At 38.3% G+C, this 19,364-nt stretch overlaps 1 protein-coding gene across 1 annotated transcript in view; it reads right to left on the reverse strand.

Moving 5' to 3' along the window:
* LOC138686182 (uncharacterized) overlaps nucleotides 1-19,364 on the reverse strand; it is a 28,412-nt gene that overhangs the window by 1,876 nt on the left and 7,172 nt on the right. The window contains exons 10-30 of the mRNA XM_069788004.1: nucleotides 18,919-19,059; nucleotides 18,291-18,429; nucleotides 17,819-18,009; nucleotides 16,625-16,750; nucleotides 15,232-15,409; nucleotides 12,887-13,037; nucleotides 12,509-12,641; nucleotides 11,840-12,091; nucleotides 10,390-10,530; nucleotides 9,826-10,074; nucleotides 9,324-9,515; nucleotides 8,668-8,835; nucleotides 8,354-8,497; nucleotides 7,831-8,049; nucleotides 7,168-7,378; nucleotides 5,925-6,011; nucleotides 5,016-5,138; nucleotides 4,361-4,512; nucleotides 3,568-3,654; nucleotides 2,718-2,864; nucleotides 1,501-1,695 (exon numbers count right to left, since the gene is read on the reverse strand). Of these exons, the coding sequence (XP_069644105.1) occupies nucleotides 1,501-1,695; nucleotides 2,718-2,864; nucleotides 3,568-3,654; nucleotides 4,361-4,512; nucleotides 5,016-5,138; nucleotides 5,925-6,011; nucleotides 7,168-7,378; nucleotides 7,831-8,049; nucleotides 8,354-8,497; nucleotides 8,668-8,835; nucleotides 9,324-9,515; nucleotides 9,826-10,074; nucleotides 10,390-10,530; nucleotides 11,840-12,091; nucleotides 12,509-12,641; nucleotides 12,887-13,037; nucleotides 15,232-15,409; nucleotides 16,625-16,750; nucleotides 17,819-18,009; nucleotides 18,291-18,429; nucleotides 18,919-19,059 (3,426 nt within the window). The remainder of the gene's footprint in view (nucleotides 1-1,500; nucleotides 1,696-2,717; nucleotides 2,865-3,567; nucleotides 3,655-4,360; nucleotides 4,513-5,015; nucleotides 5,139-5,924; nucleotides 6,012-7,167; nucleotides 7,379-7,830; nucleotides 8,050-8,353; nucleotides 8,498-8,667; nucleotides 8,836-9,323; nucleotides 9,516-9,825; nucleotides 10,075-10,389; nucleotides 10,531-11,839; nucleotides 12,092-12,508; nucleotides 12,642-12,886; nucleotides 13,038-15,231; nucleotides 15,410-16,624; nucleotides 16,751-17,818; nucleotides 18,010-18,290; nucleotides 18,430-18,918; nucleotides 19,060-19,364) is intronic.

Genomic DNA, 19,364 nt, shown 5'->3' on the forward strand with positions numbered 1-19,364 from the left:
TTTTTTCATGGTACTGCTTTTTATGCTGTCTTAATGATTTGTATGAAGCTAAATAATTTTTCCTGATGTAAGGTTTTTCAGATGACAATGAAAGCTGCTTGTATAGCTTTTAGATTTGAATGCATATATATTTGCTGGGTGTCTATAGCTGAAGATATGGGAGCCCACTTCAACCCTTGCACACTTTTGTCTTCAGGATGTGTGCTCTTAAAATATTAAAGCAAGCAAAAGGTTTCTTAGCATACTTAAAACTAGTTACGGCCTCCTACAGAATCACAGAATGGTTGAGGGTGGAGACACCTCTGGAGGTCGTTTTGTCCAACCCCTCTGCCTAAACAGAGCTGCCTAGAGCCTGTTGACCAGGACTGTGTCTAGATGGCTTTTGAACGTCTCCAAGGAGGGAGGATCCACAACCTTTCTGGGCAACCTCTTCCAGTGCTTACTCACCCTAACAGTAAAAACATGTGTTCAGACTGAATATTCTGTTTCAGTTTGTGTCCATTGTCTCTTGTCCTGTCACTGGGAACTGCTGAAAAAGAGCCTGGCTCCATCTTCTTTACACTTACCCTGCAGGTGTTTATATATATTGATGGGATTCTCCCTGAGTCTTCTCTAGGTTAAACCGTCCCAGCTCTCTTAGCCTTTCCTCATAGGTGAGATGCTCTAGTCTTTGTGGCACTTTGTTGGACTCTCTCCAGTAAGTCCATTTTACTTTTGTGCTGGGGAGCCCAGAACTGGATACAGTATTCCAGCAGTGGCCTCACTAATGTTTAGCAAAGTGGAAAGATCACCTCCCTCGACCTTCTGGCAAAAATTTGCCTAATGGAGCCCAGGATACTGTTAGTCACCTTTTCAGCAAGGGCACAAATGTACTTTCCAGCTGGGCAGCCTCCAGCATCTATTGGTGCATGGGGCTGTTCTTTCCAAGGTGCAGGACTTTGCACTTCCCCTTGTTGAACTTCATGAGGCTGCTGTCAGCCCATTTCCCCAGCTTGTTGATGTCCCCTTGAATGGCAGCAGTCTCCCCTCTGGATCCCAGCTGAGTTGGTTTATACACAAATAGCTCAAACTCCTTGTGCTTATCCATATCCCTGAGGGTGTTTAAGTGTACATGTGTTTCTGATGGTACAAATGGCCCTTCTCTTCACCAGCTCTAGTTTGCATCACAATAGTTTTACTATTGTGCAGATGGGATAGTTAATCCTAGATCTGGATACTCAAGGGATGGCTGAATAGGTTTTTGCCTATGTGGCTTATGAACATCTCTTTGCAGAAAGCCAATGCTGAGCCTTTCCAATACATCAGGAGTACTTTTAAACTCAGAAGTTGAAATTATGTATAGAGCTTCTACTGACATCCCACAGGAGTCTGACCTTACTGAGCAATGATTTGGAGAGGCAGGCATCTATAAGCCAGTTTAAATTGCCATTTTGTAATAAAGTAAGAAAACAGGGATGGCGAGCTTTCAACCAGACCAGGTCTCATGACCTTTCTTATTACCTTCTCAAAGCCTTCCATGTCTGTGAGGCTTTTCACTTTCACCTCAAAAAGTTGGGAGATGAGATTTATTTCCTCCTTGCAGAATGGTTCTTCCTTTAGCAACATCTGACTTATCCCATAAGATTTATCACCCTGGAGAACTGCTGACAACTGGAGTCTGAGAGAGAATGTTTCACTAAGACAAGCCTTTAGTGCCTAGGAAAAAAAAAAAACCCAAAACTGTTTGGAAAACCTGGACACAGTCAAACACAATTCTTTACAGTTAACCACTGAATAGAGATATTGGGGGAGGATGATATCAAATAATAGTAGGGTATCAAGACAGATTTTCACTTCTGGAAGCCTATTTCTTCTGAAAAAATAACTTCACTAGTCTCATGGGGATTTGATACAGACCACAAATATGCTGCATAACGTGGTTAATATGTGGCTGTTAAAGACGGAACTAGGATGAGAACATGGTGCCATGCATGAGCGGAATCCTGTTTGGGATATTTGTGTTATGTTGGTTTCTAGACAATGCTGATAGTTCTTGTCACTCATGAGGAGAACCATCATTCATAAAGGGTAGCGTTCGATAGGGGACTAAAATCACTGTGTGTACATTGGGAATACCTTAAGGGAAAATGAGATGATAATGGGTATCCCCTGCAACACATAAGTGCACTTTATTGAAGGCTGAATGGAAAGGGTTACATCACATTGAGGTGTTATGGGAAGAACAATGCAGTTCCATTTTTTTTCTCAACAGCTCTGTGTCTGGTATAACTGTGTTCTCTGAGTCAGGACTATGATTATGAAAGAGCATTTTCTGTTTAATTCTCCCATGTACTTGCCAACTGGTGGTTAGAATGTAGTTGTCTGGTTTTATCTCCTTAGTTGTTGGTAGAACAAATGGGTATTTCTGAGTTAGTGTTGTTTGTATGCAGGCAGGATGTTAATACATGATATGGTGGATTTTTCTGCCATCTCGCTGCCTTCACTTAGGGTAAAGCAGTGTTCTGTGAATGTTGACTGTGAATCTTTCTGTGAACAGTCACTGTGTAACTGTAATGGTAGTCCAGGTAATAGTTAACTATCTTATTTCATCTCTCCTTTTGATTTTTATTATTGGAAGTTGTACAAACCTGTTACACACCCCCCCCCCCCCCTTTTAAAATGGTAATTTTTTATGAATGTTGCTATAATGTAATTACATTTGGAACATTTTGAGGTACCTGATAAAAAAGCTTCAGAAAGAGTGGATTGGTGTCGTGGTTGAAGTCAGCAGCAGTGATATGAGCTAAGCAGTGCACGAGGAGGAGAAGGAAACTTCCAACAGAACTCAGGCAATCCCTTAAAATGAATAGTTTGTTCTTTGAATTCTGAGAAAGAACAAATATCCAGAGCTGAGAAAAGAGCACAGCAGTAGTCAGCTCAGCTGATGCAACTCTTCCAATGGTTTGTCTCAATTTTAGGAAAGTTACAAGATTTAAATCAGAGTGCTGGGGAATATCTGAATACACAAAGCAGCAGCATTGTCATAAGACTTCTCTTAATACCCTATGATGTGAATCTAAAGCATTTTTGCATTCTGTGTTTTTAGGCAGTTTTATATTTATATGTAATGAACTTCAGAAAACTTCTTTCTCAACATCCCAGAGTTTTAGAAATGAATAATACTAAATAGTCAGATTCTGTAATTTAATTATAGCAACTAAAATGCTGATACACTGCTGACTTCTATAAAAATGACCTATAGACAATTTGGAAGAAATGGAAGTGGTAGAACTGGGACATGAGAAACTGGGTAACCAGAGCTGATTTAATAAACATGCTTTGGATATGACCCTCACATTAAACATATTCAAACTCAGTATCCTAGAGTGCTCTGTTAAGTTTATGCTCCAGATATATCTGAATACACCATTAACATTTCAGGATTTCTTATATCAGTATTTTTTCCTAGGAAGCATCAAGCATACTGACTTGAAAAATATGAAACATTTTTGCATTTTATTTCTTAGTCCCACAACTTAATGGATATGAAAATATTGCATAGGCTGACTAGATGTGAAGTTGACAAACCTGATAAAAGAAAGAGTTTCTGAAGGCATTGCCTGTGGCATTACTAAGAGGTACACTGGAGGCAACACACAGATTAATTTCTGGAGCCTGCAAAGAGAAGGAAAAATGCTTCTGTAAAAAGTGTGTATGCACATAAAATCTGCAAAGTAAGAGGGATTAATGGGATATAAGTTCATTTAAATGTCAGCTTTGATTTGCAGTGGGTACACAGAGCCAACAAATACCACATGAAAATGGAAACGGTTTAAAAAACCCTTAGCAAATCATAGTAGTTCATCTTGCCAGTTTTCTAATTAAGTAAATGAAAGTGTACTCCAGCCCTGGATCTCTGGCTATAGTCACCATGATTTTTATTATTATTTGATACTGTTATTATGAAAGACCCTGGAGAGTTTACCTAGACTAAAGCCATAGCGTGCTAAGAACTGTACAAAGAAAATGAGAGAATCCTTGCTCCAAGTTATAAAAGAAATAGGTTTTAACACAATATTATGCAGTATCTAGGGATTAGGGAATGCAAGAATTAAGTGATGTGATCAAGAAAGATGCCACAACAAATATATGAACTGACTGTGGATCTTGCGGGACAGAGGTTTGACTTCAACACAGTCCTACACCATTGTGGTGAAAACACAAATGGAATTCAATACCTGATGTTTGCACACTGGTCATTCTCTGCTTGATCTTACCTTATATTTGGTAGACACTTTGCAGCCTGTTGGCTGAAGAATTTTTTTTGATAACTGTCTTTTGAAAGCACTAATTACTAAATATCAGTATCTTAAAAACTTACATCAATGTGAAATCTGAGAAACTGTAGGATGGAGATGCCATACTGATATATGACAAACTCTCTTGTAGAAAGGGTTGCGGGATCAACTAATGTTAGTTCTCCTTCTTGGGTCATCAAGGCATCCTGTATACCCTGAGAAGTACTTGCTGTTTCTGCAAGAAGAGTAGCATTTCATTAAACTAATTGGTTTCTATTTTGATTTTGTTTGTCCAAGAGGTAAGAATGCAATACAAGTGTATAATACACTGCATTTCTCAACTCATAATATATTATCAATGTTCAGTATAAAATGAAGCCCTTCTGATGCATTATGAATTCTTTTAAGAGTAATAAAGTGCTTGATACCGTTAGGCAATGCCCAAAACTTCACTTTTCCTAGTGAAATTTCTGATAGCTAAGGCCTAGAAAAGTGACATTACTTATGTGTGCCTCAGAGGTGATCAGCAGCAAACTCGGGGTGATTCTGCATTCTAAGTCTTTCTCCCTCACTGGTAGAGCACTTCCTCCAAAGAGGAGAGTAACTTTATGATGTCTGTCCAGCAAAATCTTATCACAATAAAAACAACCAACAGCTACTTGAATGATGAAACAGAAATCTTCACATTACACTCAAGTTCTGACTTTCATATAAGGAAGAATGGAGGTTAAGATTTACTTTTGTCCATCCTTTGGCTTTCTAGTAGTCCAGCTGCCACTGCATGACTTTGGAGATCATCATTCACATCTTTCAGAAGACCAAGAAGAAAAGATGTTTTTATACACTTAGCTTTATCACCATCTGTGTAAACAAATATGGAAATATTGCTTTCCTAAACAATCCATCTCTTACCATATTTTTCTGAGCAAACATTTCACACATTGGAATTGTGTAGACAAGTAAGGTGAAACAGATAGTTTTGCTGTTTGGAGCACGACATTGAAGTCTGGGCAAAGATGCTAATGTTGCAAAGAATTGGATAATCTTTCCCTCCAAAACTCTTTACATTATCCAATTCACTAGTTTTCTCCTTTTTCATATATCTCAAATATTATGTAGAGTTCTGTTTAAACAGGAAGAACAGTATGTTAAATTAAAACAAAAAAACCCAAACTAAACAAAAAAACCCCAAGTCCAACCACTTCTTGTTCCCACACTTCTTGTTTGGACTGCTTACAGAATACTTCTCGAAATTTTTCCTAACAAAGTTGTCTTTGTCACCAATGCATTTTTATTGATGAGAAAAAAATTTCTAGCTGCCCTTAACTCTATAAATAGTGATTTTCTATCAAAGTGTCAAATTCCGTATCTCATCAGAATTGGTAGGAGGTTTTTTTCCATCTAATGAATACAACATTTACCTGTTTAAGTGCTCCAAGTCCAATATTTGGTTTATTATAAGGACTATATCATTGATAATTCACAGCTGTAGGCAAGTTACTTATGCAGATATCACGTGGCTCATGTATTTTGTTGTTAAGCAGACAAAAAAAGAGGTAGTTGGCAGGAAAAGAAGCCTCTTGTGAGACCATTTTATGCAGCTCTGTTTGTGGGGCAGTAGTCAATAAAGTGACTTAAAGTTTTTACCATACAGTGAAGGTGTTGTAAACTGTGGATTCAGAAGAATGATTCTGGATACCATCAGGTGTTCTGCCTGCTTCAGCACCTTGATATCTGTGAGAACAGTATATACTAATTAATGACAGCAAATAATTCCAGAGAGGTTTGTGTCCATTCCTCTTGTTGCTCCATAAGCTAACCTTGACTTTTCTACATAGTATTTGGGCCTAAGACATCAATTTAAAAATCAAATGTTAGGAATAGAAGTTGTACTTTTTGACTAAATGTCTAATTTTGGGAAGAGGTTTAAAAATACAGAAGTGCATTGGAATTTCTCTAAGGGGCTAGATAAGGAAATCCTTCTCTGGCATTCTGATAATTGCATGACTCTTGTACTGTTTGCTGTTCAGGAAGCTCTGGGAATTGCTTACAGGGTTATAAAAGAGCAACAAGGCCAACTGGGCTGCTTGATGCACCTGGTGTGTGCTCTCTAATTCCATTTTTGCTCCATGAAGGAATTCTTTTTCATCTCTTTCAGAGAGCGCTGTTTCAAATTAAGTTTTCTTTTGCTTTATTTCTTTGTGTCTAGTTCAATTCCAGGATTGTGCTATCCCACTTCATCAAGCTAATGAGTAAATGAACAGTTCTTTACTTCATAGAGAATGTTCTGGAAAAGACTCTGAAACATTGAACAATTGATCACATGTAGCAGTTCACCTGATCCCAATGAAATCTTTTCAGTCCAAAGAAGAGGAAATTCTGCTACTTATCAAGTAGCTGCTGATGTTGCAAGCAAACCTGTACAGACCTGCTAATCCTAAGGGTGGAATAAGCTCTGCAGATGAATAAAATTAAATATCTTACCTAGATGATGTTTATGTATATCATAGAAAAGGCAAGCACTCATGTAAGTATCCAGTTTTACATCCGAATTTTGGTAATACCCTTTACTTGAAAGGGTGGAAAACTGACGTTTTCTGAGCTGAAAAGTGCACTTTTAACCTAAAATCTTCCTGCTTGTTTACTCAGTTTCTAGGAGTGCTTTAGGTGTTCTCCTGCTGATGGTTAGTTGGGAGAATGAGACTGACTTTTTTTTCCTTCGGAATTGCATCAGTCTTCCTCATCTTGTGCTTTAACTATAGTCTGAATTCCACCCCATCACTTCCCTGTTCATTCCATTTCCAAAGCGTTAATGCGCACCCCAGGCAATGCATGCGTATCGAAAAAGAATCATAGGTCACTTGAATTTCCTATGACAAACCAGACTTACTCTTAGTCAAGAACAATAGGAGCTGGTCATCTGCCTTATGATGTATCCCTGGAACCCAGAAAGACTTGGTGATAGATGGTAGAGGACTGTTGTTTTGCTGCATCTCTTTTTCTTTTTTTTCTTCTTCTGGTCTCATTCTTACCTTCTGCAAATCTGGATGAAAATCCTTTCCTAAGAAAGCTTTTGTTTCACTACATTCTTTCATTGAGTACTACAAGGAAAAGTAAGGACATGTAAAAGTAAGTACCTATAAAAAGCACAATGGAAATTTTGCATTTGCTTCTATGTGACTTTTTCTTTACTCCTCCCCTTGCATAAACTTAGAGTCTGTATTTTAGAAACTTCTGCTCCCTTGCATTACTCAATTGCCAGAAAAAATATTAAGCAGCAAATATAGAGATCTCCAGCAGACTGTCACCTTATGGAGTGACATTTTCTGGCAGTACGTACTTTGTTTAGGGCAGACAATAGCTGCTTAGCATGCTTTCTGCTGTTAAATTTCTCAGGCTCTATAATGATTAGCAGTCTGTACTAGATACAGCATTTCTGGAGTACCAGTCCTCTCAATCTTTCAGTAAGTCTGAACATCAGAAAATAGCAATCCCCTCCCCCTGGGAAAAAAACTGGAGGGGGGTTGTGTGAAAGGAGGTGGTCACACAGTACCCTATTATGTTGCTCAATGTATGCTGTAGAACCAAACCCTGTGGGCTTCATCCTGCTCTCCTGTTCTCCACAGAGCAGATGATCCTGCAGCTTTGCTCTTTCATCTGATATTTGCCATATGTGAGATTCTTTGAGGTCCAGATGTTTCTCTTGGAAAGTCTGCCAGAGGTCTTGTCTTTTTTCTGTTGCATCTTCTGTTTTCAAGGTGGCTTTTTTCTTCTGTAAAGAAGAAAACTGTTAAGCTCTTTTTCTTTGTTCCCTTTTGCTTTCACTTGGGGAATAGCCTACTTCTGAAAGCTGTGCTTCTCCTATCCCCTTCCAGCTGCTTAAAGTATTGCATTCCTAATCTATACATTCAAACATTTTCTTTGTATATCTGTTGTGAATCTCACAGTACAGGACATAAACCACACAATATAGCTGCAGTCATGGTCTCATTAGTGTTATACCATTAATCTTATGTACTGTGCATTTGATAAAGCCTGTTCAATTAGAAAACTTTTGGGATTTGCTGTTTTCTAACCTGCAATGGATCAAGATTACTTGAAATATTCTTCTTTGTTCTTTTATCTTCCAGGAAGAGTTTCAGCTGTTCCTCCAGCCTTCTCATTTTCTGCTCTCTGAATTTTTTCAGTTCACTGGCTGTGATGTTAGCTTCATCCACAAACTACAGAACGTATATAAGAAAAAAAACAAAACAACAAATCACAAGATCCTGGTATTGTTCTGGAAAGAGCAATATTTGGAGAACAGAGTCCTTTGCACAGTAACAATAGCAATGAAAATTATTTAGCATGTTCTGAATAAAATTGCTAGGTAATATATTTTTAGTTTTACCTTCTCCTGGATGCAGCCTTTTAGGCTTCTGACTATTTCCTTAAACTGTGTCTCTCTCAGTTGTAACAATCTTACACTTTGTATAAATTCCAGCACTAAAAATATATACTCTGTGTTGTCCTTCAGGAGATGTGAAATGTCCCTGGTGTCATCATCAGTCAATAATTCCTGAAAGGTAGAATTGTCATGTGAAATATAACATGAAATGAGCGACACTTCTTCGGTTATCTTACTTTCCATGCAATACATTGAGAATAGATTTAAGAGTCAGAGTGTTTGAAAGTGCCATCAAAGTTAGTGGAAGCTAGGTAACAGTATTTTGCAGTCCTATACATCCTTTATTGTTGTTGTTTATAAATATCCAAATAACAAAACATAACTATAAAAAATAAATTTAAGGTGGTCAAAGGAGCCTTAAGTAAATCTATGTTAAGAAATGGATCTGAAGTGTCTGATCTTTAGTAGCTAAGCTCAAGATATTTTCAATTCTTTTTGGCATAAAAAACCCCAAACAGTATAATATACTGTTATCTGGAGTTAGCTGTCCCATTGCTATAAACAGGCACAATTCCTGAGAAGTTTGTAAACTTTAAAGTTTTGTAACAACACAGTGGAGGAGTTCCAGATTCTAAACCAAACTATCAAGAGATTTTTACTTCTACAACAAGTTGTTCCAGGCCAGTGCTCTCCTTTTGGGACCTCAAGGCAATCTTCTTGAGCTTGTAGCAATCTTGTAGCATAATGACTGTTTGCCGTAGGTGTCTCTGAGATAGGATGAAATATGCCACCAGATTGCCTATCTTCTTTCCTTCGGTCTCCTGGATGACCTGCATTTCTTTGGCTTGCATCTGGCAAGAAAACATTACACAGTCTTACAGATTACTTGTAGACTTGTGAAAGTATGGAAGTATTCTAATTCTCACTGCAGGCTTTGAAATAGGAATCCAGAGGGGAAAAAATTAACTACCCTGAAGAACACGGAACCCATCAATTTTAAAAGAGACTTCTAAAAGTTTCCCTTGACAGCATGAGTCAAATAGTTGTGAACCACATAAAACATTGCTGAACCTAAAATAACATGGCCAGACACTTCACTAGAGTCTTGTCCCTCTGTATAGCTGTTAGCAAATCACAATACCAATGCTTTAGATAATGTACCTTTTCCTCTGTCTGTGTTTGAAGTTCCAGTCTAAATTGTGCCTGCATGTTTCTCAGCTCAGCTTCTGATTCTTCCTTTAAACCTTTAAGCAAATCCCCTTCCTGATGATGCTTGTGAAGAAAGGCCACTGCTCTTGCTACTTGCTGTTTCTCTCCAGTCTGGGCGACCTCTCGGGCTACCTCTTCACCAGTATTTTTGTAGTCAAAACTGTTCAGAATCCTTGTCACACCTTCTGGGCAAGTCAGAATCTGAAGGAAGTAAGCATAGTGATATGAGCAAATGAATTTTGTTTATAGAAGTGTACTTGTTTCCAGTGTTGGGTTTGTAGTGGGCATAATTGGCAGGGCTTTTGATAGTGGGGTTCTGCCGGCTTGACCTGTGTAGGAGCCTACTGTAACTGCACTTTGCCATGTGTCTGCACATATGCCCCAGCTTGTGTGCCCTGCACATCCTGTAGGTTGTCAGTCAGGATGGGCATCTGTATGTTTACAGGTTTTGTAAATTACCATGAGGCTCATGCAGGGAGGGGGAGGGGAGGCATGAAAAGCATGAAATGCCTCTACCTGAAGGTTGCTGTAGAGATCCAGGACTCTGTACAGACATGCTTGCCTCAGAGCTTCCAGCTTTACTATCTTCACTGCTGAAACTTGTAGTATTTGAGTTAGAGAGTCTGGTGAATGCTTGACTTCCCAAGAATGTAGTTTCTATTAAACAAAAGAGAATAAAGAGTAGGGATTTTCTACACCAACAAATAGCTCTGTGGTCACCAGAACTAGTGAAGTCCAATTTCCTACAGAATTGTAATGGGAAGGGCAAGTCAGTTTGGACTAGTCTTTTCTCTAAGATTACAGAGGTTCCAAGGGAAACTTCCTACCTAGTAAGGCATGGAGTCACACTGCAGTTTTTCCTCAGAGGGGTTTGTAAAGTCTGTATTTATGCTCTACCTGCCTGTTTGTTTTCATAAAATTTGTAAGTGCTTTATTTTCCAAGTCCTCTATGCCCCTGCAAAGTTAAGTGAAATGAGGAAATGGATTAAAAAGTTTGTCATTAGCTTAATGAAAGATAGGCAGACATCTGCTCCCAGAACATATTTATATAATCTGACTGTAGAATGACTCCCTGCCATATTAAAAGCTGCCTGTATAAACAAGGTTATCTCAGAGGTGGAATTTACCCACAACAGAAGTACTTTCTATAACTTGCCTAAACACCTTTTAAGCTTTCTCTAGCAACGTTTTCCTGTCAGACAGTAGCATGAGATCTGTGGGTATGTGGAGTAGTAAGAGCTAAAAGGCCCCACAGTTGGTGGGCACTCATATTGCAGAAATGGCAGTGGGCCCTTCTAAAAAGTGAACGAGTGTAAAGGAGATGTTAACTCAAAATATTTTGAGGAAAAATTGCTATTAGAAGAGGGAGCTTTTCTACTTTCAAAGCTTCAGTGGTTGTCTCTTAGTGTTACGCTCCAGCAAAACCCAGGACACGCTAGAGGAAAACCAGCACGTTATACTTGTAGATTCATCCTATCTAATAAAATCGTCAGATACTGGAGGACAGAATGAGGACCATTAAAGCACTGAAACCCAAAAGACAGGTTGTGAAGAGAAAAGAAAAACTACATTTAGGCATGTGAGCAAAAGAAATAAACATGGGCAGTAAAGACAGTAAGCAGGCTTTAAAAAAAACAACAACCAAAACCAAAACAAACAAAACCCCCTTCATACTGGTAATGTCACTTACTATTTTTTCTTGTGTAATGACAGTTTAAAACTTAGAGTTGGTTTTCTTTGATAAAGTGCTTTGCCACCTCTACTGAGGCAGTAAAATATATAGTCCAGTACAGGGAGACCTGAAACATTTAAGTTATGCCTGTAGCTGCTCTAATAATACAGCCACCCATGTAATGCCTAAAGCTAGCGGGTATGTTTGTATCAGCCAGTGAAGATTACATTCATTCTTACAAAGCAGTGAGGTGAAAATAGCAGGAGCAGCATAAGGAAAATGCCTTAAACTCACTTGCTGTTCAATGAAGTTAGAATCTGGGGTCTGTAAGCCAAGAAGACAAATTGACAACTGATCTGGAATTTCTTCCAGAAAATGTAGGGTCTGCTTGGGCACTGTTAACTCTGGGATGAGGCCTGAAGGCTTGATTTCTTCCAGTTGTTTCTGACGGAGGGCTTGTTCAGTGTGGTGGTGGTGTTCTGACAGTTCTTTCAGAAGTGAATTTTTTGTGGTGGTTGCTTCTGTTCCTTTACTGGTTTTCATCCCCTGAAACTATAGACATACCAACTGAAACATCTTCATGATCAGGAGCATCAAAGGAATGAGAATTGAGTCATACTGAGCCCGAGATCTAAAAAACATAGCCAGAAACTAGATGTCCATGTTCATTTAAGTAACATAAGTAGCCTGATTTACTCTGGGATTAAGTACTCAAGAGTTACTGAAGATAAGGTCACTGCTTCTTGTGCCTTAACATTGAGAAAGGAAAACTAATTTAGTTTCTGTTTTACTTTGCAGTAGTCAGAATAGAAGATTTCTTTCTTCTTTAAAAACTCCTTTTTGCTTCAATTTCCCTTTCTGAAATGATGTGGGAAAATTGAAAGGAATTCAAAAAAGAAACGGAAAACTTGCTTTTCCTATGTATCAGCTGAGAACTCTAAGCTGACGCAATGCCAGCCTTACCCAATTTCCTTTATGGTATTCCTTTTCCTTAGCCTTGGATGATTCATAAAAGGAAAAGATAGAGTTTATTTCTTCTGTCAGTAAGGACAGTTCCAGATGTGCCAGTTCACAAGCATGCTTCTCAAAGAAAAACCTACAACCAGATATCCATGAGACAGGAGTGAAGATAGATTGTTACTTTTTATATAGTCATTACTGAGGCATTTGTCATGTTCATACATACATATTCAGGAGAACAAGCAGTAGACTTCTGTTGAGCCACACACAAACTCCAAATATAAGCCTTCTGGGCAGAAAACCTTCCAAACTTGCAAAGAAGATATTTTTGTAACTAAAAATGCAGAGGCAATTAAACAAGGCAGAACAAGGATTTCTTACCTTGTATGCATTTCTTGTTGTATGTGGCTGATCCTTTCTGAATGTGAAGTGGGTAGAACAGGTGATACTATGGAAGCTGAAGTGGTTTCCTGACTTGCTTCAGCCCTTAATGCCTCTGAATGAGCATTTAAAGTGCTCCTTGATGAGTAGCCTGTAGAAGAAACATGAGAGAATGTATTTATTGTTGAATCATTAGTTTCAGGTACAGTCAAACCCTGTTACACACTTCTTAGGTCCCGTGTCCTCCCCCATCCCCCCCCTCCCCTTAACTCTACAGCATTCAATAGTTAAAGTAGCAGTGTTTCTGGCTGGAAGGAAACCAAATGACCTTTTAAAAAGTCATTTATCAGTCCATTCTAGTTACATTTCCACAAAATAGTGTTTTACCAGAACAGGATTATACTTTTAACAAAAAAGCGTGTTTTATCAATAATTCCTTGAGTCGTCTTGATCTGGATATGAGAATTCTGAAAGGGCTTATATTGCTTATTGAGAAAGGAAACCTGGTTTATACCACTTGTTCCTTTTCAGTTGCAAATAAACTTCAACAACAGATAAATTTTAACTTGATAGAATCTTCTTGCTGCTTATCCAGACAGTCATTTCCACTGTAGAATCTGCCCCAAGCATAAATGAGTAGATGGAAAAAAACATAAGGGCATACCCACCAATTAATGTTTTGGTGCAGACAGATAAATTAAGAGGTGCCTGCAGTTGACATAGGAATTTTACAGGGGATTATTTTAGAGGAAAAAAGGTTGAAAGTGCACATCTCTCTATGCTGGTTAATTTAATTTTTGTTAGTAATCACCAATGCTAGTCTACTGGACTTAAAATAAAACTGATGATTTCATAAATCTTCTTGTACTGGAAATATTATAATGATAATGCCACCCTTAGTTATGCTGGAAATAGCCAAGTTGCAGGAGCTAAAATACTGTTTCTGAAATGAACGGCAATACTGCCTCAAAAAAAAAAAAAAGGTTATTTAATTCTGTGTAAAATCAATTATTTTAATGCAGTCCTGCTGCTTAAATAGCCACTAAAGTGCTGACAAATCTGCAGGCTTCTCAATTTAGCTAAATTCAACAATGTTTTCTAAAGGAACCAGAGGTGACAGAAAAATGGAAAAAGTAGTAGCAGCATCATGAAAATACTGTTACTTAATTCCTGATTCTCTGAAGTACCTGACAGTGATACAAGGCTATATGCTTAAAAACAAATACCCCATTCCCATTGTGCATATTTCCACTGGCAGTATGCATGCTGAATTTGTGTTTATCCACTGTGTATTTCCATGAAGACAGCAGTCTCCTGAGTTACATCACCACTAGATCTGATAATAATGAAGAGATCCTGTATGAAAAGATCTTTGAAGCACTAATGATTCAAACTCCAGCTGTACAGATAGTTGCCCTATCAAAGACTGTGCCTGTTCAGAATGAAGAAGGAAATGCATTTTTTTGCAAGTAGTACTTTTGCTGGAACATCATCAAAGGAACTTCCCTGGAAATTCCACTGTGCTTTTTGTTTCTAGGGTTTCAGAAAAGCATACTTCATAATAACTCCATGTTTTTCATACTAGAATTTCTTCAGCAGTTGAACAGCTTGTATTTTTCACCTCCATTTGCTCATATATGACAGGCAGATCTGTACATAACTAAAAGCCTGGTCACAATGTAATCTATACTTTTAATATTTTCAGCAGGGGAAGTAAAAGCTTTGCTATTGATTTCCAGGTTTCTACTGCATTTTCTGTTGTCAAACTGAGGTTAGGTTTTCCAGTTTGCAGGACTAAAAACATGGAACTAGTTCTGGTGCATAAACACAATGCATTTTTTTATTTCCAAAGATTAAAGCATCATACTTAAGTTTTCCAGGTAAACCAGCTCAACTCTGATGCATAGAAAATGCAAGAATTCAAATTCTGTGTCACCCTTTTCTCAGTCTTCCCTTTGAATTTTAGCTGCCTTTCAGCTTATAACTAATTAGTCTAATGAAGTTGCATTTATACTTATAGGAACACTCTAAATGTGGAGAAAGACAATAACTGTTTTGCAAAATATACATTAACTTTTGTGAGGCCTGGCAAGAGAAACTTTGAGCCTTAGAAATGACTTCAGGGCTGATCCCACTCTGCAGAAAGTTTATGCAAATGATAAAGGACTTATTCATTAAGTCCCAGGAGATCTTTAATTCTTAAAAAATGGAACCAAAGTCTAATTTTCAGCTGTCAGATGGGAGAATCTCTTTCTAGATTTTCAAAGTTGAAAGGTTCCAACAAGGTGTTTTTCAAGGCCAGAATAAAATAAGGTAACTGACAGTACCTTTTTCTTCTCTCTTACCTGATGTTTCAGGTGATACACTATTGCTATTTTCCTCCAGCATCTGAACCGTAGACTTGAGTAGTGGGATCAGGTTTTGTTGGATGACCTTGCATGTACTATGTGAGATCCCATTAATGCCATAAAATTTGGTTGTCTGATAGTTTTCAAAACACTGTTGTGACCCAGAGAAAAGCATCTGAAACAGCAGCACAAAGCAGACAAAGGCCATTTCATGCCTGTCAAAAATATAATTGAAAAAAAAGCATCCTGGCATTCTTTGCTTTCTCATGAAAACCTCATATTGTCAGTTCATACCCATCCTATGCAAATTGTCCAGTGACTCAATAAAATGGTATGGCACTTTGCCTCAGCAACTTAAAAGCCTTTTGCAATGGTTATGGTCCCACAGTTGTCCAGTCAGATTTTTCCACTTCCTTCAAGCTGGTGTAAAATTTGTAAGGTATGATTTGAACTGCATTTCTTGTATATAATGTCCTCAGTTTCTCTGGAATCCATTTGTAAGTGCCATACATGTGATAAAATGTTTTCTGTTCAACATTGTGGTCTAATAATCCTCATTTGGACTAATAAACTGAAATTTAGTTAATAGTGATAGTCTCATGGGAATGGAAAAGCAGAAGAGGAGGAGAGAAACACCTCCCAGGGAACTTTAAAGGAAGGACACTGAAGAAAGGGGAAGAGGATTAGGAAAGTGCATTCATTTTAATCTTTTTATTGTAAGTAGTCCAAAATGGAATGTGGAAACCAGTTAATGTAAAGAGTAAGGATCAGATCCTGAGACCATTGAATTAATGGAAAGATTCACTGACTCTTTTGTCAAAAGGATTTGGATCTACAGTTCTTGAGACATTATAGATTACGGGATTTGAAAGGTCCCTTTAAGAGAGGAGGACTTCCGATCCTCTGCACTCATGCATTTTTGAAAATCATTTTGCATCCAGAAAAAAATGTTTGCAGGAGTTATGCTATGTCTAATATCTTGCTTCTTCCCTAGGAAGTACAGAACTTCAGGTGTCCCGCTGTTTAAAATCTCTTTGCAAATAGACAAACTGACAATTTGGCAATTGCACTAGATGATTGTTGTAGGTCCCTTCTGAGTGAACTATTCTATTCTATTCTATTCTATTCTATTCTTTTTCCTAACACTGCTGTTGAAAAACTGCCTTTTGAAGTGAAATTTAATTGAATTTCCAGGTGTCAAAGTCTTTGACATGTACTTTATAAATCAACTTCTACAATTCTCATTTAAGTTTTTTGTTATTTTACGGGGCTCTGACTTCTTGAGGCAGGTTCTTGGATAGATAGTCTCAGAACATGGCAACTGCTTATGCTTTTGTTAGAAAGTAAGTAACATGATTGCTTTTTATTTGCCTTAAAGTGAAGTTGGTACCTTTGCCTGCTGCATCTGGATGTTTGACAAGTCCCTCAAATATTCCAGTTTGGTGTATGCAGTCTCCACACTAGCTTGTTGTTTCAGTATACATTCCTGAGACTCAGAGGCTAGGGCAGGTATGACCTGGAAGAAATGATACAAAATGTAAGCCCGCTTCAAATGAATTGCAAATCCTGGCTTTCATTTGCTTTCTTACGCATAATCTGGCAAGTCACTAGCTACAGAGCCAGTGTAACTGTAACAGCTCTAGAGTACTAGTATCTAGGTAGCCCTTAAAGAAACAGTCATGAAAACTGCAAATGGTGTCTGGAAGGGCCAAAAAAAAGCTTCCTGGCAATATATTTCAATAAAGTCTATCTGACGTCTGTTCAGTCAGTAAAAAGCTTTGTGTTTAGTTCAGCTGGTATTGTTTGGACAAAAACAGATGCATTCTCTATAGTACTAGGTAACAGTTATTTGGAGAAGCACTGATGATGTTTTCAAGGGCTGAATATGGATTTACCTGTGTGGGAGTCTTATAAATCTTTAGATCTTTCTTAGCATTCCCTGCAAGAAAGAAGAGTGTAGGAAGAGAAATTCAGCTATGCAAATACCCTATCTGGATTTCACCTGGATCCAGCCCTACAGGGGATATGAACTGCTTTTTGGCAGAATGGTACTTTCTGATCTCCTAGATCTGTTCCAGCTTTAACAGCTGTGATTTTATATGGTAGGTTGCATTTATTCTCTGTCAATGACTGCTCGGCTCCTGATATAAGGAGAATCTTCTCCCAGGAAAATAAAGGTCTCTTCTGTAACTCCAAAGTCCAGCCTGTGTCCGCTCCTAGCTCAGCTACTGCTGTTCTACAATTCCATTGGAATTCTTTCCTTAATGAAATCCAGCTTCAATTACACAGTTCAATGAGACATTGTTGTTGCCAAAAGTCTATCATTAAATATCTGAGTGATGGGTGTCTAGGATGACTGGGGTTTTCACCATTTCTTTTTGTTGTTGTTCTTGATGTCTGTCTGTCTACTTTTTTTTTTATTTCTTTTTTTTCTGATTGGGATTGAGAGAAGGCCAGGTGGGAATGGGGAAACTCTTTATAAATAGCAGTTCCCGGAACATTTTACAGTGCCTCTCAAAGGTAGACCAGAGTGTTCTGTGGACTGAGACCATGGATGTTCAGCCCAACCCAGCAGAGACCTCACCTTTCTGAGCTTCAAGTTTGTTACTGTCTCAATACTTGAGACGTGGCTCCTTTGCTTTTCTCTCTCTATCAGCTGCATGTATATTCGTTCTTCTTCTAGTTGCATCTTTTCAGTGAACTCCATCAGCTTCTCCAGTGCCTTTCTGATCTCCAACAGAACCTGTATTTCCTGTTCTTTTTCATCTCTGTCAGCTGTAAACAGCAAATATTAGCAGTAGCACCCATCTGATAATCTACTGGAAATTCAGAGAGCAAATCTGAAGTAATATGCCTTCTCAATGTGCTTCACCACATCTACATTCTTTATCTTTTAGAACAGCCCAATTTTTGGATCCTGCCTTTGTATTGTCTTGCCTCAGGAGGACTTAAGTAGTTTGTAAGGCTTAAGCTAACCTGTCAGAGGTAGCAAACATCACAGAAAATGATGTATGACTCTGCCTCCCTCTCTTCTGGTTGTAGCTACCCTTTTGTACCTTTGAATAGTAAGGATAGTTCGGTGGCCATCTGGCTACTGAAATATTTTGAAGTTTGTCTCTCGGCTTCCTGCACAGAGGACCCTTTAAGAAAATGGCACATTTCATCAATGTCTTTTACTTTTTCCTTGTATTTTATCTGTAAGAAATGGAAGAGGAGAAGGAGTTTTAGATAATACACAAACTTGTGAGATACTGACCTGTTGTGATACTCTTTCCTCTGACAGATGAGAGCAAGAGGTTGTCTCATTTGATTACTGCTTTTTCCTAGCCTTTTAATTATTCTGATTGTGTAGAAACTGATTGCAACCCCCCCTGTTACTGATACCACTATGAATTGTGTTGTCCTTGCTGTCTATAGACAGATGCTGAATTTGAACTGTTGGTTATTCTGTTAGGACACCTGACACCATTCCCTTATACTGGGAATGATTGCACTGAAGTCACAACATCTCCATCTACATTTTTGGTTTGTACCGTACTGGGGCGATGAGTGACTTGGATTCAGAACACCACCATCCTGGGTGCAGGATCAGTGATATTTGAATTTGATATATGTGAACCACATATTCCTTAAGGAATTTTTAAAGAACCTTCCTGAAGCCAGCTGTAAAATAATGCACCATACCTTCTGTGCCTTTCCCTCTTTTGCAGCATCAAGGACATGAAGAATTAGAGAGATCAGCTTTTTAAGAAGCCCTTCTTCCTTTTTTTTTCTGCAATTCCAGTATATATGCTTTGAATGTATTTCCTTTTCTAGAAAGTCCAGCTGTAAAGCAATGACAGACATAATAGCTCAGATTTGCAGGAAACTGAAGGAAGATTATAAACTTCATTGAAGCTAGCGATGAAATCTCCATTCAATGCTTTTGACAGCATATATCCAACTTTGCTGCCACAGGGGATGAATACTTAGCAGTCCTACGTCTGTGCGTGTTATAATTCATGTCTGAGTGCAATGTGTGTTTCAGGGTAGGGGAAGGATATGAAATAGAAGGTACAAAGATCAGCAGAAGAAGATACAGATAGAAGGGACAGAAAAAGCAGATAATGAAAAGAGGAGAGGTAAGTAAA

The sequence above is a fragment of the Haliaeetus albicilla genome, chromosome 7, assembly GCF_947461875.1.
Source record: "Haliaeetus albicilla chromosome 7, bHalAlb1.1, whole genome shotgun sequence".
In the NCBI taxonomy this organism is placed as follows: Eukaryota; Metazoa; Chordata; class Aves; order Accipitriformes; family Accipitridae; genus Haliaeetus; species Haliaeetus albicilla.